Genomic DNA, 23011 nt, shown 5'->3' with positions numbered 1-23011 from the left:
AGAAAACTCCATTTAACTGAAAACATACTTGGTCCTAAACTTCTTGTTATTGTTGCTGTATGTCATCCTTCCAGTTTCGTATTGGTTGCTTGCTTAATTTTTCATGGTATACATGTAGAGTAAATTTGATATTGGATGCGAGTGTTATCAGATGTTGTCAGAGATTTGTAAACTGCCAAATAGTGTAAGTGAATGTCCATAAATAGGGATGTTCCATTGGACGTTGAATCTCAACTGACACCAACTTTTCCAGGCGTAACAGTTCAGTGCATTTGCCTAGTTACTTTGTGATACAAAACGCCACCCAGTGGTTTAACTTAGAATCACCACTGATATACAGAGATTGAGCAAACATGTTAGCTGCATTTACCACTGCAAAGACAGAGAACAAAGAGTACTGTAAGAGTAGAAAATGTACGATGTCAGTATATAACCCCCTTCAGCTTTGAACAACGCTACGCTTTGGACAAAGGCATCTGCTAAATAACAATAACCATAACCATAACATAGCAATGAAGCGCTGTATCCAGTAGCTTCCTGAGACCAACAGGAGTTGAAGCATTGCAAAATAAGAACAAATTGTTACATAGTCAGATGAAGAGAAACGTTCTTTTATTCTTTTTTCAAAAATATGGCAATGACTTTGGCATGCCAGGGGAAAAACAAATCAACAATTCCTTCAACCTAAATAAGGTACTTCCTTCCATCCTTTCCACACTGATACAAAATGCACTTCTTGACGCCATCCAAATGGACAGATCTGTATAAATTATGCAATCTATCTTGACATAACTCTTAATTATACAATATTTGAATGATATTTAACAATACTTTCTTTATTACAATTCAACTTCGATAAAAGCTTATCTTACAATTAAAGGCATTGTAATTTAACAGTCAAGGTAAATTACAGGTGAGGGAAAGAATGTGCTTAATATCAGCAATGTTTACATGTAAACATTAACTCGTGTCAAATGTACAGGTCAAGCCAAGATACTTAACAGCAATTTCATAGAGCTGATTGGCAGAGATCAAGTAAGACTTAAAAAGTTCCTTTTGTCCTTTCTTTTTAAAAAGTGCCTGAATTTCCAAAACGGCAAAACCAAAACAAAACAAACTAACTAAAACGAGTATAAAAGTAGATTAAAAGTGAAAGAAGTCAAGCACATTTTGAGTCATCTGTAAACAGACAGAAGAGTGTAAACGTGTGTTTTTTGTAACAGGTCCTACAAACCTGTTTCCAAAGGGATGCTGTGGAGTAGAAAGCCATGACGGCACAAAGCACAATACTTTGTGCAGAGAACACAGCCGCCAGCATTACGGCAGCAAGCAGCAGCCCATCAGCTGAGATCACGAGACCGACACAACCGGCATCTGACTGTTTAGTTTAAAGAGGAATATCCACTGACAGCTTCAAACAGAAAGTAGTTTTCAAGTTTAGGTCTGGTCCTAGCTTTCAAACTCACACAGAATAAAGTACTATAAAAGACAACTTTGATACTATTATCAGAGAAAAGAACTTTGATACTATCAGATCTTTTGATATTAACTGTGATTGTACATGTTGACAATATGCTTATATCAAACCTTACTGAAGGGATAATATTATTGTATTACCAGAAAACCTGATCATCTAAGAAAGGCAGTTGTTTATCTAAACTAGTGCACCCACTTGGCAAAGTGCGGCTTTCCCGAGATTATGTTTACACTGAAACATACAGCGATAATGATTACACCTGTATCTGTTTGCTGCAAGGCATACTTAAAAAGCATCTACAGATGTTTCAGAATAGCATACATTTGATTTGTATACAGATATATGTACATGGCATTCAAAACTGATTTCTGTAAACCTCCAAGACGAGCGGTGATATATAGTTAAGATAGTGGTACACTCCCCTCTCTGCCCTCTCCAAATGTCTCAGCAGCAGGAAGGGTAGAGTAGAGCTCAGGGCCCCACGTCAGGAGTCTCACTGTGGCGGGGGGATCTGTCCACACATGCCCCCCATCCCGCCCGCCCCCCCCCCCTCCCGTCTCTGAGTCCACTCGAGAGGTCTTCACTTCCCCCCGGTGTCGCTCCATACGCGCCACACAGACGTTTGCAATCTCCCAAACGGAGTCAGGCACAGGAGCAGGAGAGTTAGTCCACGCCGTCAAAGCCCTGGGCGTTCTCAATCGCAATGTGCAGCTTCTCTCGCAGTTCCTCAAAAGACTCGTAGGGAGGCAGGTCCAACCGGTTGAAGCTTCAGAGAGATGGGGAGAGATAGGGAGAGCGAGACGGACAGGAGGAACAATTTAAAGGGAGTTGCATGATATGGCATCAGGTTAATGAATGGTGAATGGTGTCTATTAGGAACAGAAGATCATATTTACCATGTGTGAGCTCTGGGGAGCTTTTCTCGTGTGCCCCACTGCTCAATGGTGAACAACTGTGGCCCGTTGGAGCCTGTGGGTCCAGCAAAGGATACATAGATAACATTCATCAGAATACATTATAGAACATTCATTGACTGTGCCCTACAAAGCCAAAATGCAGTATCTGCAACTCGAAACTCGAAAGTGCGCTTTTGTTTGTCTTTTACACAGACTGGGCAACAAACCAAATGTTAATTATTTTATTCCTGCACATTCCCAAATATTGTGGTTCAAAAGAGCATCTGATAACTAACTGATAACTCTCACTAGATAAGACGTAGTGGCCAAGTGAACTCACCGTAGAGCTCGGCAAAGCCGTTCATGGGCACTCTGGACGTGCCCGTCACAAACTGCAGCAGGCGGATGCGCTTCTCTGCGTCCATCAGGAGCACGGCCTGTGTGAGGAGGGCAGGCGTTAAAGAGAAGCCCCGCTACATGCAGCAGGCCTGACCAGCGCCACTCTGACCTCCGGCCATGACACACACTACGCTTCACACTAAAGGAATCTAGAGCTGACGCGCAGCCAGACTACAGTTACTAGGACCTGAGTGGCTGAGGCCTTTACAGAAGAGAGCGCTGTACCTTCCAGAACCAAAGGATGACGGGGTGGTTGGGGCTGTAGCCATTCTTGTACTTGGTGTTCTCTCTCCAGTCGTTCACATCCACATCTCCCAGACCACACATTAGCAGCTGGAAGATATAATATTAATATTTGACAAGCAAGTAAAGGAACAGCCTTGTTAATTATTATTGAAATAGTGTCAGTATTTTACCTCCAACTCATTCTCATCAAATATCTTGATGAGGTCCTGTGGTATGAGTTCATAAAAGCCCTGTAAAGAGAGATGAAACAAGCACCTCAGACACAGATATCAGACAGAGCATTTTCTTTTCCATGGCAATTTCCCGGGCATATTTGCTGAGATAATGATTAGTTTAATGGTGTATGAAAGTAAAATATATAGATTGGACAGCAGTTCTCACCTCCTTGAAAGCAGTCATCTGCTTCTGGATGCGATTCACAAACCTCCACTGCATCACCAGACTGTCAGACACAACACAAAAGGGAAGTGTTTGTCATGACAAATGAGGACACAACAAAACTGCTACTGTCAAGTGTATCAAGACCATCTCTTCTACATATACAAATCTCACACTCACACACATCAACGGCATTATTATTATTACTTATTTATTTATCATTAAAAAAAAAAAAAAAAATCCTTCAGTGTTTGCGATTCCTTTTATATCAAATAATATGTGACCGATCTGACAAAATGAGTCACAAATTGCACATTCTAACTTTGAGATATAGGATGATTACTTCAAAAATCATTGGACATTTGATCATAGTTTTTTTTTTTGGTATTATATGAAAGAAGATGCATTGGAAATGGATTTATTATGGATTTATTATGGAAGTTTCTTAGTCAAGACAAGAATGTAAAGTTACTTTTTCAATTGGAATAAGATGGCTGGAGGCCATAACTCAAAATGCTGTTTCTTGAAAAAAAAAAAAAAAAAAAAAAAAAATCAAGAAATGATTCTGACCAGGATATCGTTTTAAAGCTCGTGGTGTCCTCTGTCCACTGATCCCAAAATCTCAATTTAGAATTTTGGATCACTGGGATTCATTTAGCCAGATCAGGTCACAAATACATTGCAAACATTTCAATAGTAAATAAAGTGCAACAGTAAATAGCATATAATAACTTGTGACTGGATATTAAAGCACTACAACAAAGTAAAATGAAATGTGGGCAGCAACGTGCCCTAGCACAGTTTAGTGGCAGGGTGACTACTGCGTCTGTCATCCACTAGGTGGCGATAATACTCACTGTATGTATTCCTTCTTGTTGCGGTCAGTGACAATGATGTCAGCCCCTCCCGGAGTCAACTCATGCTGGTGAGTCTGCGAACAAGAGTCCATGTTAATGAAGCCCCACACACGTATTCACCTGCAGCACCTAAACCCACATGGTTGTAATGTACTCAACAGCCTCTAGAGGGCTGGACATGTGCCCACCTGGCCAAAGAGCTCCTCATCGATGGTGAACCTCAGGTCCAGATCTGTGGGGTCGTTATCCAGAATCCACTTCAGCGAGTTAAAGTACTCACTGTCCTGTGGGGTCATATGAACACACACACACACACACACACTTACACCAGCGACCCAGAAGCACATTCAGATGCTGTGCTGCCCTGCATTGCACATTCAGATGGTGTTTAGCGGCGTGCTGCTGAACTCACCACAGACTCCATGTCCTGCAGCGTGATGGACTTCTGCAGCATCATCTTGTAGAACGGGCGGATGAAGAAGGCTGAGGGTGAAAGGAAAAAAAGGCAAATCAACACCTTCATATTAAAAAAAGATATAATAAAAGAATAAGGATAAGAGGGCATCCTCCAGTTCGAGAGCTCACACCTGCCTACTGTAACAACACACCCCCACTGAGCAGAGAGACAACCTAATCATAGACCTCTGAAGCTCGCCTCAAAAAAGCTACCATCTTTGTTCAAATAAGGGGATGCGGTGTCCTGAGATTTGTTCTAAGGGAAAATAACACGGGGATTTTGAATTATCCTGTTTAACTCTTGCGGGGACGAAGAAAGATGCTCTGCACAGTTCTGTGCTCTGCCTTCGAGCGGATACTGTGATCTTCAGTAGGTGAAGACGGTACACTTTGAACTTTGCTACCCCAGAGCTAACTTACAATGCAACTGACCATAGGCTGTTAGCTTCAATTAACACCCAGATCTCCTTATATGACCAAAGATGGCAGCTTTGGTTCCTTATTGTAGGCAAACTTCAGAGGTCTACTGACGAAAGAACACAACTACCCACACTTACCATCCAACAGCTTGCCATGATAGACAGCCATGCCAGCCACACGACCAATGAACTTGAAGTAGGACAGGTGGTCCTCGTTACACAGGCCAGAGTTGGGGTTAATCTGCAGTGTGTAGTTATCCCTGCACAGGCACACAACAAACATTATTCTCACGCTGCCATCTGTGACTTCACTCACTGGGCATTCATCCACTGTAATTAGGCAGGACTTTCATCTTCAGATTTACAAGCATGTCAAGAACTCAATGCAATTGTTTATTTCCTGGTAAACATTTTATGAGTGGCTGTGATTACATGTGAATAAATCCCCTTTTCATTTCTGAATTTCAGGCAGTCATCACCATCCTCCCACATGCTATTAATGATACATCTATCTCTTAATAAGTGGGTGAAGCAGGAACACAAGCTCCACTCCGAACACGTGCTATTAATGATGCATCTATCTCTTAATAAGTGGGTGAAGCAGGAAAACAAGCTCCACTCCGAACACTTGGCTCTGCTCATGCCATTTCTTCTGTGTCTAATTCCAAGAAGATGCATTACACAAGACGGAAAACATGGCCAAGCCGAGATGAATGGGGCTCATTGTCCACCGCTAGGAGATGAAACCAAATCAAACACTGCTGAGAGATGGGTCTATTTGGCCACAGTCCTTTATCAGCAAATGGGGTAACACACTGTAGAAAAATCAAAGACATGCGCTGTCTAGGTCTTATGAGATTAGCACAGAAATCATACTCACGTGGCAGAGTACTCAAACAGCCCATAATAGGGGTTGAACATCTCCTTGGAGATCAGGAAGAACCACTCCCTGGCCACCCCGCCGTAGTCGAGGCCTTTCTCTCCCTCAAACTCGACCCAGAGGCGGGCCTTGAGCACGTCGGCCCGCTTGACGGACAGGATGCGCCGGTACGAGTCCTCCAGCACTGCGTTCCTGCGCAGCTTCATCTCAAAGCGGTTGGGCACGTCCACCTGAGAGGGCAGGAGGGAGCAGGACACACACACAGACCCCAAGAGCAGCCAACACACACACACAGACCCCACGAGCAGGCAACACACACACAGACCCCAAGAGCAGCCAACACACACACAGACCCCAAGAGCAGGCGACACACACACAGACCCCAAGAGCAGGCGACACACACACAGACCCCAAGAGCAGCCAACACAGACAGAGACCCCAAGAAGGAGGGAAACAGAGACAAAGACAGACAGAGAGAGAGAGGAAGGGTGAGGGGAAAAAACATACTTAGTAAGTAGAGTTGCTTAGCCATGTAGAGTGGTATTTTAGAGTAGAAGAGTTTGTTTTTGTAGTCTCCTTCACACAGTGGATTTCTATGCCTTAAATTATAGGTACTTAATCATCAAGCTTCAGCTCTTGTGGCTGAACTAACAAACAGTAAAATTAGAGTGTAATGAATTGCATATGTTTGTATGCGGTCCTTACCGGTTTCTTCAACTTTTTCCGGAAATACTCATACTTCTGCTTATAATCTCTGGAGTAAGGCACTGCCTGCACAAGACAAAAGCAGTGAAAATTGAATTAATTAAGAAATGCTCAGTTAGGATTGTTAATTTTTAGAACACCACAAAACTGCCACAACCACTTCTAATCTGTTAAATGCCTAAGCCGGACACTGGCTATCCCAGACTAGGTCTGTAGCCTTCTAAAATCAGCATCAAAGCCAAAGGGCTTGATTTAGGACAAGTGTGTGCAAAAGATGCCTCGCAATTTCCTATACAGAGCTCATTATCGTAATTCCCGATTAAAAACTATTAACCACAGTTTATACATTGAGTACGCAAAATGTATGTGAGGTTAATACACGGGGGCAGCTAATATGGTATTAATATAATACGGATTTGTTTCTTTTACCTTGCATAAAACACTGTCCTGTGGCTTATTCACAATGTGGCTAATACACAGGAAATGACTGTATCAATAAATAGGTAGAACACATTGCTTTGCATATTGCCCTCGGATCTCAGCGACCCATCACCTTCCGAAATAACTAATGGATTACTAATGGACAATTTATTCCCTACACTGGACTATTTGAACGTTCATTCTCATTGTAACTTTCAAACTACAAATGACTGTACTGTAACTGACCCAAGGCAGATGGGTTGGGCCCTTGAGTCGTGGGTCTGTCTGAGGTTTCTTCCTATATGTATCTCCAATTCTAGGGAGTTTTTCCTTGCCCCTGTTACTCATGGGCTCTCTTTGAATGTCTAACACTCTGTAAAGCGCCTTGAGACATGTGTAATGTATTGGCGCTCTATAAGCGACATTAAATTGAAATTGAAATATTTCTTAGATGGAGTGCACAGGTTCTTAGGGAGTTACTGATTTAGGGATGCTTTCAGTGAAGAAACGCCAATCGTAACATCCTCATGAGTACTGGCAAGCTTTTCGATAATACAACTAATCAAATACTATTCAAGACCTCTTATGGCATTACGTGGCAACTACCCTCTTTCACAGGTTCCAAACAAATCTTCCCTACAAGGCCTTCCAAGTTCTCTTCATTATCTCATATAATATCTTTCTCATCTTATATAACTTCACGGCTTGCCAAGAGCTCCAACATGTCCTGGGTATCATCTATAACTTGTGCTTGAAATAGACTATGACCTAGTCCTAGTGCATGAGATCACCAATGAGTCTTTGCCAGGGAAATCCCCGGAATGAATAAACAATGCGAGCAGGTCATGTGACTTACTGGTCCTGTGATGGCCGAGTTCTGTAGTCTGGGATCTTCCCATTGGGTGGTCTTGGTGTCTGTGGGAACAACATATCAACTATGTAATGGTCCGTGTGGGGATCCCAGAGACACGCTCGAACATAGAAACATATGCTGAACATTTGCTTACTGTGATCTATGTAGAATATCCGCCCGTCGCTGTGGACTCTTTCCTCCCAGCCAGGCTGAGGAAGAGACAACGTGAACAGATTTCAGATGGTCACACACCACACTAGCTCTGACCACACATGCCATGCTCACTCCCCTGGAGTTCCTTTAGACACACACGGTCTATGGCAGCGCTCCCCAAACTTTTTTTTCCGCGTACTACCACCTACATCCTGACTTGGCTTGTGTACCCCCACACTCTGACAGATAAAAATGTAACGCATTCTATTGACGCATTCCAGACATCATGTTTAAATAGAAGTCCTACACGATAACAAACAACAAAATGAAAATGTGCAAGTGGTCTAGGAGCTCTCACACTAAAAAAACAGTCTGAAGAACAACATTCTGAAACACAAAGAACAAAGAGAACACAGGCTTACGATTGAAAAAAAAAAATATTTTTTAACACCTTTCCGACATTGCCCTTTTCATCTCGCGTACTCTCTACAGTCTCTAGTAGAATCTCCTGTTCTATTGTACTCCTCTATAGAAGAACTAATGTGAGATGTGTTGTGTGGTGCATGCACACACAAACGGCAAGTGACTGCGGGAGCGGTGACTTACTGGTAATGGTCCCAGGTCACCAGGATCAAGTGAGGGCTGTTTCCTCATGTGCACAGGGATTTTCAGCCGAGGGTCTTCCTGCATGGAGTCATGTAAACAGGAAGTGGGTGAGACAAACAGGAAGCTGGAGTGAATGCCATGGAAATGTACAGCAGAGAGGTATGACAATAATGCCTCATGACTCACATATATACACACACACAACACAAACACACACCCATACGCAAGGGCATGGTTAAGCAACAGGGTAGCAGCTTAAAACAAAAGACATTCCAGGAATTTTGCCTGGTGCCAAAGAAAACACTCAAAAAGCCAGGAAGAAACCTACAGTGAGTTTCCGTATGTCCGAAGGACCTTGCTTAAGGTGAATAATGCCTAATGCCAAGCTCAGCAATTACGCTGTTCTTGACTAAGTATATTCAGTACGCATCAAAAGTTGTGTTGTTGATACGTGTTGCTGACCATTCTGATAACTTGTGCCTTGTTTGTTTAGTCGCATGCCATATTATGTGTTATCGGAAATCAGTCATTCCAACGGTCAGTTAACCGGCCACATTGTGGTTCAGGTCTCACCCATGAGGTGGTCTTTGTGTTGTGGTCGATGAAGAAGGGCCTTCCGTTGGGGGCACTGCGCACCTCCCAGCCGCTGGGCAGGAAGCCGCACTCGTAGGCCTGCTGCGGGCCGGGGGTGTTCTGCGGAGACACCTCGGGAGAGCGCACGGACGTCTGGTGCCCGGACGGCAGCGACATGGCCGCAGCAGCCGGGGACATCACCACCGGGGACGCACTGGGCTGAGACAACCCCGCCGGAGACGGACTGGGCTGAGACAGAGCTGCAGGGGACACACTGGGCTGAGACGACACAGCCGGGGATGGACTGGGCTGAGACAGAGCTGCAGGGGACGAGCTGGGCTGAGACAGAGCTGCAGGGGACACACCAGCCTGAGACAAGGCAGCCTGGGACAGACCGGCCTGAGACAACGCAGCCTGGGCCGCCTCGGAAGTCGTCTGCTGAGAGACACAGAAGAGACAAGCCTTTAGGTCAGAAGGAACGATCGAAATCAACAAAACATTTCTAGAATCAACAGCTGTGTAGCTTATACGTTATTACAAATGTTGCACAGAACACACTTCCTTCACTAAACTAACACACATTTAACACACGACATTGACATTAAGACGAGGAAGACATTTAGGATCTCATAAAAGAAAGCCATCTGCTGACGTGAGGCTCAGCATTGAGGTGAGAATCAAAAGGACTACGAGCAGTTGGAGAGCTCTACCTGAATGAGTGGTCGCGTCCATGCAGTGGTTCTGTTGTTGTGGTTGACGTAGTAAACCCGTCCCTTAGAGTCCCGCTTCTCCTCCCAGCCTGGGGGAAGGCCTGTAGATGTGGGCAGCAACTAGCGTGTGAGAGAGAGAGAGAGAGAGAGAGAGAGAGGAGAGAGAGAGAGAGGGAGAGAGAGAGAGAGGGAGAGAGAGAGAGAAGGGAGGAGGGAAGGGAAGAGAGAGAGGGAGAGAGAGAGAAGGAAAGAGAGAGAGAGAAGGGAGGAGGGGGGGAAGAGAGAGAGGAAGAGAGAGAGAGAGAGAGAGAGAGAGAGAGAGACAGACCGAGAGAGAGAGAGGGAGAGAAGGGAGGAGGGAGGGGAAGAGAGAGAGAGAGAGAAGGGAGGGAGGAGAGAAAAGGAGAGTGAAATAAGAGAGGGGAAAACAGACAAGGGATGTAAGAATGCCTGCTGGGGTGGTCTTAAAATAGACTAGCAGCCTTCAGTGGACAATATCCCCCTAAATCACTGGCAAAAGCTCCCATTCTCCCAGGAGCTGCATTGGATTTGGACGCCGTTTCCGCTTCAGATGAAAAATGGCCCAGACACATTGCATCTGGAGTCTGGGAGACTATATGGGGCAGCCGCAGATGGCTTCAATCGAACCAGGCAACTGCACACTCAGCACGCACGTGCACACACACCGGCACACACACACCGGCACACACACATACCGGCACACACACACACCGGCACACGCACGCACGCAAGAGCACAAGCCCTTCAGTCTGAACTCCAGCCACCACAATAGTGTCGATGTGATAATGTGGTAGACTCGTCCTCTACAACAAGATGGTTAACAGGGAAATTGGTTGCTTTGCTCGGAATCTAATGAGAGCAGTAAAAATAGGATCCTTCAGCGCACACAAATGAAGACGTATTGTGTTTGACAAGCTGAGTGGATACATACCACTGGGTGAACAGGATGTTCTTCTGCTGTCAGAGTCTGCCCACTTCCTCTGCGGCTAGAATGGCCCTGTGGCTGCAACAGAGCAGAGAACAGGGTTACACTCACACTGGGGCCCCTCCACAACAATAGTCAACCAAGACACACACGGGGAGACAGAATTAGGACATTTACAGGGGAGCTACACCAGGCGCGTGACTGAAGCCTTCTGTTCGCAACGTGTCAAATCCATTTTAGAAGATTGGACTATTTTTTGTTTAATGTACGCGCCACTGTCGCGGCTGGTATAGCTACTTCCATCGATTATAGTGATTATTAACTTCTGCAACAGACGTGTCGCGAACTGAACGCTTCAGTTACGCACCTGGTGTGGCTCCCTTGTTATTCAGAAAAATATGAAACAGTTAAGATCTTTATACGTAACTTCTTTTCTCTAGTTACACCACTTCCTTGGGTGAGATCCTTCTCTCCCACGGATTGGCCACTCTCTGCTATGCGGGTGACATTCTATTTACCGCCCACCTGATGACTACAATTTCTGATCCGGTTTCTGTTTGCCTTCGGGAAATCGGGATAATGATTTATTCAGTCCGAATGAAGACGACGACCTGCAGCCTAATCTCTCCCACACTGAGAATTTGGAATTCCCAGCTATTCCCCAGCAGATCAGCATCTTGTCTCATCGTCACCAACACCAACATGCATGTAACTTGGGAAGCACAATTGATGACCGACTAAATTTCTCTGAGCACATATCCTTCTTCAGTCACAAAGTCATGTCGGTATATCCTATACAATATTAGGCAATTCAGACCTTATTTGACACAATAAGCCTCACAACGTCTTGTGCAGGCTACTGTTCTATCCAAACGGGACTATCACAATCCACTGTTAGCTACCTGCTTGTGTATTGAGACTATTACCAAAGGACTCAGAATGCAGCAGAACATCTGATCTTTAATCAGCCAAAGAAGGCAAATGTGAGTCCAGTGTTAGTTTGTCTTCATTAAATGACTAAATAATGAAATCCAATCAGGACACTAACGGAAGCAGCTATTTTAACTCTGTGATCCAGCTCTACATCCCCCCTTGTCCCCTGTAGTCCTCTGAGGAGCGTCTACGGTGTCGAGTGTCCATTAACGCCGAGAGGTCACAGTCGAGACTCGGTTCCTCAGTGACTCCTCTTGGAGTGAGTTACTTAATGTTCTCCGTTCATGTTTTGGGACTCGGGTCAAAGATGTTTAAAGACTCACCTCAAGTTGACCTCACGCTTAATTAAATCAGTCTCACATCACAGTCCCACTCTACCCCCACCACTGGAGGACTCTGATTGCTAGTGGGAGGGTGGTGGTGGTCTCACCAGAGAGGGTTAAAGCGGAGCGAGAGGCGCAAACGTTCAACCATTTCCGCGTTCGCAAAGGGAAGGGGGGGCGAAATCCCCCTTTAAGCAGACCTAGAAAGTGACGTTATATGTGAACTGAACTGCTTGCCGATCGATATCCCACTATGACTACCGTATGTCTTTGCGACGCGCCTCTTTACAATAAGCAGACAGGAACTGTTTGAATCTTGCTTCCATAGAGATGCATTACGTTGCGCTATCTGGTCAGTAATGAATCTTGAATTTTCCCTTGGGGATCAATAAAGTATCTATCTATGAAGGAGCTTTGGTCTCACCGTGAGGGAGGTGCGTCTGTCGGTGGGGGTGGCGGCGGCGCTGGTGCTCAGGCGGCTCAGCTCGTCACAGAAGGAGTACGCCATGGGGGAGCGCGGGGAGCAGGGGGAGCGGGGGGAGCGCGGGGAGTGGGGGGACGGAGGCGAGCGCTCGTTGGAGCCGAGGACCACACCGGGGCCCACGCTGGAGCTGGCGCTGAACACGGCGACGTTGTCGTCCTCGGCGATGATCTCCCAGCTCTCGGGAGACTCGCGGCGCTCGCCCGCCACCTCCTCGTGCTCCGAGATCTGCCGGCGCGTGATGAACGCCCGCTGGGCCTCCAGGTGACTGTGCTGCCGCTGCTCCGCCTCTACCTGGCTGTCCCTGCACCACACAAACAACAACAACACCATGAGTAGAGGCATGTTGTGAGCACCACACAAACAACAACAACACCATGAGTAGAGGCATGTTGTGAGCACCACACAAACAACAATAACACCATGAGTAGAGGCATGTTGTGAGCACCACACAAACAACAACAACACCATGAGTAGAGGCATGTTGTGAGCACCACACAAACAACAATAACACCATGAGTAGAGGCATGTTGTGAGCACCACACAAACAACAATAGTACCATGAGTAGAGGCATGTTGTGAGCACTCCATAGAAAATCAAAAATAATACGATGAACAGATGAATGTTGTGAGCACTTTTAGATAGTTTAACTAATAGTTTACTAACAGTTTTACTAATATGAAATAGTTCCACTTGTATTGCCCTGGCACACTTCTATATCAATTTGCCAAACTTGTTTAGAACTTGTTTAGAAGTTTAGAATTTGCCAAACTTGTTTAGAAGTTTGAATGGCCGGTCATGTAGTGCTTTAGGGTTTGCCATTGAGCCTGAAGTGCATGCATGTGGAGGAGGAGAAGGGTGGAGGACGTACTGTAGAGTGGGTCTTTGCCACTGCGTGGTCCTGCTCTCGTGGTTGACGTAGTAGGTCCTGCCCAGGTTGTCCTGCCGCTCCTCCCAGCCAGGGGGCAGAGCAGGCAGCTGGTGGTTGTGCCGAGGGCCGGACATATCTTGACTCTCCAGAAACTCCCAGCCTGGCTGTGGGTGGAGAACAGACGCTTGCTCAGTCTCAGCCCCGCGTGCTATTTAACAGCTGACCCAGGGTCAGAGCGCCCACCTCACGGCCACGCGCCCTGACCTCAACCATTAGCAGTGAGCACCCAGCCAGCACTGAGCCCGGGCCAGTGGCTTTGTGGTAGTCGTGTTAACACCAAACATGACTCAGCTCGGAGAGAAACACGCAGCAGGTGGAGGTCAAGTATCGTAATCGTCACATGTGTGCTCTAAAGATATACAGTAAGCCGCAGTATAGTGTTTTATGCAACTTAAAAGAAACAAAACCATATTAACACCATATTAACTGCCCCCCTGTATTAACCTCATAGCTGAATAAATGGAGCAAAATCAATGTATAAGTTAATAGTGGCTAATAGTGGGGAAATGACGGTAATCAGGGGAAAAGCGATATTGCTACCACAGGCCTTGCTAAGGAGGGCTCTGAAGGGTGTGAGGGGTGTAGAGGGGATAAATATAGTTGGGCCTGCTGGGACGCAGTGTTCCTGGGCAGTAATTACATTAAACCTGCTGAAGAATGATGACTGGCTGGTTTCATCAATAAGCACCTCCCAAAGATAGCAGCGATTCGTCAGAGACATGCTGCTTTCCAGTAAATTCTGGTTGGACAGGTCTGGCATGTCCCAGGTTCCTGGCTGTGAGAAACCTACACGTCCGATACGTTTCATGGCTAAATAGCTGAGCAGGAGCCAAAACACACATGTAACATGTAACATGTGTTGGGCTGCTTCATAAGGACTGGCTGTGTGTGCTTGAGGGGGGTAACGGATCAGAGGATGGGAGCTCACATCTAGGTCCTCATTCTGCTCGCTGGTGTCCTCCTCTGAGCCGCTGTTCTTGGGCAGGTACGTCATCTTGAGACGTAGGTGGCCCTTCACTCTGGATTTGTGGCTGCTCCCAAAGAGACAAAAGCACAAATTATGGTCATGACAGGATAAACACAGATAGCAGGCCATACATTACAAAGTATTTTAGCATAAAGTCTTGATTATATGGCCCATATAACTAACTAGCTAGCAAACAAACAAACAGATTTATATATAAGAAACACACCAACATACGCAGTTATAACAAAACACAAACCTTCTCGGATGAAGGAGAAAATCCTTAAATGTGTATGGTCTCTCTGTGTTAGGATTTTCTGTCTGAAAAAAAAACAAAAAAAGCTGATCAACTTCATTGATATTTTTAGGCACAAAGCACATCAGGGCTGTGCATGCATGGCTGAAACACTGATTGACAAGAGAACAATGCGGGTGTAAGTGTTTATTATGACACCACACATCAGGAAATGTTTTCCAAAAGCGTTGTTTTTCCAAAGCAAAGTAGATACAATGATGTGGAACCAACCATTTCAGAAAACAACACAGTTTGAAGTCATGGCACACACAAACACATTGTTCATTGTTCAAAATGTATTGAGATACTGTGCAGTAATATCATAATATCTGTGATGCTGGCTTCAAAGATATAAAGGACTCACTGGTATTTGGTGCAAAGGCACATCCACCTGGCCCAGAAAGTCATCTCGCGTCTGAAAGAAAGAACACACCAGGCACATGCTGACTGCATTAGTTCGGTTAAGTTAAGAGAGAAAGTGTATGTGAGACATAGAGTCTAGAGCAAACATATTGTTTGAACAGTTTTAAATCATTGGGATTTGGCGAATGAGTATAATCAATGGTGAATGATTATGAAAGAAACAAAAGAGGGAAAAAAAACAAACCGAAATGGCACGGAAATCAATCAAATCTGTCACTGTGCTAAACTATGAACAAGGAAGAGATGCCATTCCATAGCCTCAATGTGCACACTGGGAAGTGTACTGAGATATGACGGACCTTAAATCAAGGCAAAGTGCCCTATTTTGCAATGTTAGCAAACAATAACTGGCGGATCCACCCTGCTATTCTGAGCAGTTCCTCTATGTAGTAGGTTTTTTTTGTAATTGTGCCCGCAAACAGCTAGACAAAGAGACAGACACACAAACAAAGAAATCCTTTGGTGGAGGTAATAATAAAAACTAATAAAAAGAAGGACAAGTCCACCAAGTCAAATCTGGCCACATCAAAACTGTGTTCTCAATATCCAATTCTCAATATCAACTGATTTAAAGGAAGCACTTACGGGAAGTCTCACTAGTGATCATTAACAAGGCACTGTTTCAAGTGGCATATAGCAAATATTATAAAACATGTTCTCTGTGACCACAAGATTTAAACAGATGAAGTTAAACCCAAACTCTCCCAAACGAAACTCTGTTCACATACATATTCCACACACAAACAGCTACCCCCATTTACAGTATCAACACTGTACAGTACCCCTACACAACTCAAGCTCTAAACACGGGGTAGGTTAACAAAGCTTCATGCTCAAAACATATTCAAAACAAGCAAGCAAGAAGTGATTCGTCACAAGCTGCCAAACTCAGCTGGTCAATTGGTGGGTACGTTATGTGCACAGGTCAGTGTAAAACAGTTCAGTGACACAATCATCTTGAATCCAAGTTTTTTGTTATCTCTCAGGTGTTTGCGTAGGTGGGCAAGCTCTAAGACAAGCACAGGCTGCTGAGAGGCACAGTCAGATTATTGATAGTCTGGCCATGTTTCGTTTCACCCAACTGGCCAGATCTAACAGAGACAGCTGTGTACAGGTGAAATTGGGGGTCTGTGAAATAACGCTGTGAGAGTGGTCACTATGATTGTGACTATATTTATCTCATAGTTACAGGAATTACATAACTCCCACTAATAGCCCTCTGATATAACTCTGTTTTGATGCCAAATGAGCAGTAATTACAAATTCCCAAAACAAAATAATTATCTTTCTCTGTATCTTACAAGCAGACCAGACATGACAAGCATGAGAATCACATCAAATCAGAAAATCATCACAATGAGTTTAAACAGAAATGAAGACATTCCACATACAGTAACAATGCTATAGGACTGGATTTTCCCGAACAGCAGAGATCCTGGAGGGGAAAACAGGCCAAGTCAGTGGCTTTTGGAGGAAAATGGGTTTGAAACAGTTTCCAGCTGGTGCCATTCATTTCAGTAGCTGCCTTTTGGGGTTTCTCTCCAAAGCGCCTGACTGCCCTCTCTCAGTAAGCAAAAGCTTCCAATTAGCGGCCATTATCCCCCCCCCCAAATTTAACAAAAACTTCATTCAGCAAAAAGAGTGCTCCCAAAATAAGCTCCGCCAGAGAATGTGCCCACTTCCCCACTGCTCCCTTCTTGGGACAATCCAAGTTGGGTTCTTCCCTTTTGCAAAATCTACACTGAAAGGAAATTCCACAGATTTTCAAACAAGAGTGCAATCAAGTGTTCTTAGTTCTCCAAGACTTCCACCTCATGCTGCTCCCCCAGGAGGACAGTCACTCGTCTGAGAAATTGAGGTCAAACCACAAGAGAAATCCATGGGCACAGGCTGATGCTCAAACATATTATTTCTTGTATGCTGAAATATTTCACAATTGAGCATAAAACCATGCAACTCCATATATCTACCCTCCAGACAAATATCATGCATCTTCCTTTTGAATAAGCATAGATGCCGATTTGCAGAATAAAATGTAGGGACAACAATCTGAAGTGTTAAGAGAAACTTCTTTGTAAGAAAAAGCAAATGTTAGAAACTCGTGGTCTCGAATTAACCATTAGAGATGTACATTTTGGACACTCACAGATAGTAAACACTCCTTAATTAACCATAAATCAATAAGAAAATGTAGGCCTATTTAGAACATATGACCAAGTCAAGTCATAGCCTAAATAAAAAGGACTTCAGAAATTAGAAGTGATTTAAGCCCTATTTTTTGTGCAAACCATTCAAAAGTGTGTAAATAATGAGCAAGACTTCTTGTTTGTGCGATAAACAAAACAGATGCTGCAGGTCGGACAGCCTATATTCTGTGTTATCATGGACAATATTGTTAAACTTGTATGATAACAGCAAGTAGCCTAGGCACTGGCACTTTCTAACATTAGAGTGCTGCAACGAAAAGCAGTTCCGTTATCGGGTATATTTCATCTAATTAATGATCAACAGCCAACATTTTAATAAAATGGAAAGTTGTGATATTTTCATACATCAAAATAGTAAGACTATAGCATAATCTAACGGACAACTCGCATTCATTTGTTTTCATTCAGAAATAGCAAAATCTCTACAGGCTGTCTTGTGAGCAGACTGTGTGAGCCCTGCTGCGGAGAATGCCTGCTCAGATGGTACTAAAGATAACACCTAGTGGCCAGCATGGGGACACACGTCTGATTAGCTCTCCAGCAGTTGAGAGGACTCATACGCAACGAGGAGCCACTGTCTCTCATATCCGTTCTGTGTGCTTAGCAACCTGCAAACTTCTATCTTTTTTTTCTTAACCATTAAACTGATAAGTGTTAATCAGTTAAAACTCTTCTTATCGGTTATCGGTTAAACAGTGAATTATGAACATCCCTGTAAAGCATAACGCACAAGTGCCATATCTAGAAGTCAAATAAGAATATGCATTAGAGTTTGTTTAGATTAACCCCTCACGCTACCAAACAGGCCACATCTGAAGTGTTAGGCACTTGTGGAATCATGCGATTTCAACCCCTTTCCTCTAGAATCTGCAGTTAGGCTCCATGTTTGTGTTGGCATCATATGAGAGCATATGGGTGCTCAACAACCTGGGCCAAGTGTGTGTGTGTGTGTGTGTGTGTGTGTGTGTGTGTGTGTGTTTGTGTGTGTGTGTGTGTGTGTGTGTGTGTGTGTGTGTGTGTTCTGGGCCAAGTATTTTTGTGTAACCTTGATTAGAAGCAGTGTGCCTATATTTAGCATGTTCAGCCAATTCAACCAAGACACGTGACGTGGACCTAAAACTCAAATCTGCAACAAGGTTTGATGAAAATGTCTGGTGTCTGGTATGTACACATACACTGTACCAATATCACATGACATACTGCAAACAAAATGACCTGAGCTAAGGGTCAAAATATGCTGGCAAATGGGCCTGATTTCCTAACTGTAGGGCCACGTCCATAGGACCAGCATCCGGACACTACCCAAGAGTATGGAATGATGTATCCACATGTTGGCTCTACATTTACAAACAAGAAAATCATGGAATCCTCCTGGAAAACTCACAGGATCTATTATCTCAGATAAATTATGATGCAGAAATGGTTCATAGATAAATAGATAAATATCATGGAGTTCTTTGCCTACAGTGAAGTAGATACAGGGGGGCCTGTGGTGCAAGTGGCTACCATGTCCGTACCATGTCAGGACTCAACTTCAGATCCAACCTGCAGTGATTTCCCAAGTCCACTCCATCTCTCTCTCCCAATTGCTTCCTGTCAATATTCACGGCCCTATTATTTGTGGTTATTTGTGGACATTTTGCATCTTGCTGTACCACATGGGAATAATAATGCACTTTTGTATTTACTATTGTGGCCAAGCCATACTTTATTGTGAATACTGGACTGAATCTGCTGCAGCCTTTCCAACATGCATCCAGAGAGGGAAACGGTATCCGCTCTATGCACAAAAGGCTCTAATACGCTCATTTCTTTTCCGGCGGAGCCAGGTGTGTTTGAACCTGCCACTATTGGTGATGTAATTAGTGTCTACATGGACCCGGTTGGGTGTTGCACCTAATTACACTAGCAATGGCGGCAGGTTCAAACCTGTAGAGCCTTTCATGCATAGAGCCCATTGGATTGCTATCGATAGACACAAGTTTGTAGCATTGGTATTGTACACGAAAGAGTGGCATCATGCCATTTCAAGAACACAGCATGGCAGTTACTTGAATCGAATAGAGCAAGGTAGGTCATTCATTCCACTACAAGGTTATACTAATAAAAAGAATATTAAATACAATCTCTTACTGTGGAGAGCAGACAGACACAAAGGGACCAGGTGATGGAGCTTTCCTTAATCTCTAGATGGTGCACTGAAGACCGATTGATATTGCAACCGTCTGCTGGATGACAATCTAAAATCCAGTATTGGGGTCTAGCTGCTATATAGATCTGTCAGTAGCATGTAATGTATTATGAACAACTAGTAAAGTTTTAGGCCTTTACATGTGTGTTAGTAATGGTGTATGGATGCTGAATTTAAGCAAAATACCTTTCGCTGTTGCTGCTCTAATCTTCTATACCATAATTTCTCGACTATTAGCCGCGGCTTATACATTGATTTTGCAAAATTTCTTCAGCCATGAGGTTAATCCAGGGGGGCAGTTAATATGGTGTTAATGGTTTTGTTTCTTTAAACTTGCATAAAACACTGTCCTGCGGCTTATACACAATGCGGCTTATATGCGGGAAATGACTGTTGTACAAGCTGAGACGCATGGGCAAGAATTTAGTGGTAACGAGGGAAACAGCATGAGCTAACTGCTGCTGTAAGCCATTCTTGACAAGCTGTTAAGCAAAAAAAAAAAAAAGGGGGGGGGGGGGGGCATGAGGCTAAAGGGAATGGTTCCTGACACTTGATGCTTTACAAACATGGCCAGGCTGGGGGACCCACCAGTGCGGGGAACACACCACCATTTTACTGCAAAAGGCTCCAAGGCTCCCAAACATTCCCCCCTCCCCCATGACTGCCACACATTCCCCCCTCCCCCATGACTGCCCGGGCACGCAGATGACTGGCATGGTTGGGCGCTGCACTTGGATCATGTTGTTGAACTTGAATCGGCAGCTCTGAGCAGCGCTGTGACAGGCCAGACTATCTGGAGTCGGAGGGAATATTTTTGAGGTGCTTTATTTTTAGTCAGAGGAGCCCCTCCACCCCTGCCAACTTGAGCTGTTATAATTAGCGATTGGTAAATACTTAAAGCCATTACTGAACGTGTTAACAGAATAATAAAACAAATAAATCCAATCGAGTTGAAACGAGTAAAACCGATTTGAAATATGTCAGTGATGTAGAGGGCATCTTTCCACATCTCCTCCATCTGGTGTTCCCCTTTGCTCTTTCAGCTCTCTGTTTCTACGCCAGCACCTTGATACATTACTGTAATGCAACTGAATACCTCTGAATGTTTGTCCACATTGGGCTTGTTAATTACATGACTTGGCTGCTACAACCCTCTCAGTTACTGAATTTAGCCCTTGCTTGTTTGCTGAGTTGAGTCTTATGGTAAACACAGTAACATGCGCAAAGCAGAGGTTGTGACAGCAGGAGATAGCATGATCATATTGCTCAAACTAAGGTCTTTCACTCGCCAACACGTTTCTGCATGTTCTTTAAGTTGACCTCTATAATAATCTTTATTTCCGGGACTGAACTACAGTATATACTGTTCTATAGGAACGAGGGGTAAATTAACTGGTAAATAAAACCAAATAAAACTTTACCACAACTGAAAATGGAAGCCATGGCCTTCAAGAACTCACCTTTATGAAAGCTAAACCAATTGGCTAATTGGGCCATTTAGACATTGATATCGTTTGTCTAGAAACCCTTGAAGATCAAACTATGGAAACCCTAAAATCCAGTTTCACATTTGTTTCAGTTTATCTGTCCATGTTTTTTTTCCTGTGCTATGGGCGGGCCCAATGCTGATTACTGTCAACAGCTGGTACCTTCTCTATTTTGAAATCTGACTCTCATCACGTTCTTCGAAATGGATATTGGGGTCCTTAAAGTTGGCTTTACGAAATAGACAATATCTGCTGTTTCAGCAGCGAGTCTATTTATACAATTGGCTTCCAAAGGATAACGACCAACATGCTGGCAGTGCAATTTAATACATGAGAACAGCAGAAAAGGCTTACTAATGTGTCTCCTCCAGCGTTGGTCTGAGAGTGATCCCTTTTTTCATTAGTGTTCATATCCTTTGAGGATCCAGTGTTTCCTACCCTAGGTCCACGTGACACATGTATGTGAACCTGGGGAGAGTAATTCTTGAGGCTGCTGTACGCTGGTTTGGAAAAATGGCATGAAATCCCTCTGTGTGCCAATGGCACCTCCAGAGAAATACTCCGCTGAAACGCATGATGCCATCCCTTCTCTTCAATTAGTTCCCCAGTATTTACCCACACATTATTAGTCCTCTCTGACAGTTTGGATGTTGGCAACAAGCAAGCAGAGGTACTTCGATAAAGTTTTACGGTCCCCGACTCAGGTTTTTCAATGGGCTCCAAAACCTCATCATGGGTGTTGCCTGAATCAACATTCACCATTGTCTCGATTGGATTTTCTTTTGTCAAAGGGGCTGCCCACTGGTTGGCAAAGTGCAGAAGTACACTAGAGTGCCTCTCAGTCCGCTCCATGTGTGTGGACTTATCCTCCGTCTTGCTGCAGTCGCTCCTTTCTTCTGGCCTCTCCAGCTGAGGGATGTTGAAATGTACGATGGGCCTGGCGCCTCGGAGCTCAGCTGACGCACAGCTGCTCTTGGACAGCCGCAGGCCGCTGAGTGCCGTGGCGACAGATCCCTTGGAGGTCGCTTGCGGGTCATCCTGTGTGATGTCGCTGGGAGACAGCTGGAGTTGGTGAGAGGTTTGGTAGGAGCCTCGTGGCGGGGGAACCACAGGCAGGGCTGCCGGGCTGACGGGGGAGGCTAGCGGCGGCGTGCTACAGGGGCTCCGTGGGAAGATCACCAGCGAGGAGCAGCGCCGCAGAGGCACCCGGGTTTTCCGCCGGAGTACGCTCCGTTCACTGGCTCGTGCCCCAGCACCAGCCACCGCCTTCCTCTCAGGCAGATCAGGTTCGAATATGCTGCTGCTGCTGCAGTAGCCGGCGTCGCTGGCCGTGCTACTGCTACACGAGCCCCCGTCTGAGCTGCTCCCCACGCCACCCTCGCAGTCCGCCTTCTCCCCATCATCGCCGGCGCTGCCCTCCGACTCCCCACCCGACCGGCTGGGCTGCAGGGAGATCTGTAGAATGCTCTTCTTGTTCGTCGAGCCACTAACCTTGGGTATAAATACGGACGAGTAGCGCTGTAAATTACCGTACTCCGGTGACAGTGGAGGCAAAGCCAGGGCCAGCTGCCCTGGAGTCACCTTCATGTGGACGGAGCTGTGCGCCAGACTCTCAGAGGGACTGCGGGGAGAAGCTCCCAGATCGCTCTCCTCGCCATGGCCACTACAGCTCTCTGACAAAGGGTCAGTGTTGCTCCTCCTCGACGCGAAATGTAAGCGTAGCCGGCGAGCCATGCGTCTGCCTCTCTAATCCCAGACACCGAGTCGATAGGAAGACATTGCAAAATCTGGGTTAAAAAAA

At 45.0% G+C, this 23011-nt stretch overlaps 1 protein-coding gene across 3 annotated transcripts; it reads right to left on the bottom strand.

Annotated features, from left to right (window-relative positions):
- Window positions 1–590: 590 nt before the first annotated feature.
- Window positions 591–23001, bottom strand: nedd4a (NEDD4 E3 ubiquitin protein ligase a). Of its 3 annotated transcripts, none has more exons than XM_062548690.1 (24): window positions 21565–23001; window positions 15267–15317; window positions 14867–14928; window positions 14572–14674; window positions 13584–13747; window positions 12655–13015; window positions 10981–11052; window positions 10029–10148; window positions 9319–9756; window positions 8746–8823; window positions 8141–8195; window positions 7990–8048; window positions 6714–6779; window positions 6009–6238; window positions 5267–5388; window positions 4666–4736; window positions 4442–4537; window positions 4254–4327; window positions 3400–3460; window positions 3189–3248; window positions 2998–3105; window positions 2714–2810; window positions 2374–2446; window positions 591–2243 (listed from the first exon to the last, which is right to left on the bottom strand). In XM_062548690.1, the coding sequence occupies exons 1-24, from the start codon at window positions 22942–22944 to the stop codon at window positions 2141–2143; spliced, it is 4104 nt and encodes a 1367-aa protein (XP_062404674.1). In that variant the 5' UTR covers window positions 22945–23001; the 3' UTR covers window positions 591–2140. The 3 variants fall into 3 exon arrangements, with proteins under 3 accessions (XP_062404674.1, XP_062404675.1, XP_062404676.1); XM_062548691.1 differs by having other exon boundaries at window positions 9319–9753; XM_062548692.1 differs by lacking the exon at window positions 21565–23001 and adding an exon at window positions 15510–15554.
- Window positions 23002–23011: the final 10 nt, after the last annotated feature.

The sequence above is a fragment of the Sardina pilchardus genome, chromosome 11, assembly GCF_963854185.1.
Source record: "Sardina pilchardus chromosome 11, fSarPil1.1, whole genome shotgun sequence".
Taxonomy (NCBI): Eukaryota; Metazoa; Chordata; class Actinopteri; order Clupeiformes; family Clupeidae; genus Sardina; species Sardina pilchardus.
The sequence above is the reverse complement of the archived record's forward strand: the minus strand, read 5'-3'. Positions and strand labels throughout refer to the sequence as shown.

What these genes read in the sequence shown, in the direction of transcription:
- nedd4a (XM_062548690.1), bottom strand. Translation starts at nt 22,944, where the DNA reads ATGGCTCGCCGGCTACGCTTACATTTCGCGTCGAGGAGGAGCAACACT. An exon ending in GGACGCGACCACTCATTCAG is followed by an intron (nt 9,757 to 10,028) that starts GTAGAGCTCTCC and finishes TGTGTCTCTCAG; the next exon opens with CAGACGACTTCCGAGGCGGC. An exon ending in GATATTCTACATAGATCACA is followed by an intron (nt 8,049 to 8,140) that starts GTAAGCAAATGT and finishes TTGTTCCCACAG; the next exon opens with ACACCAAGACCACCCAATGG.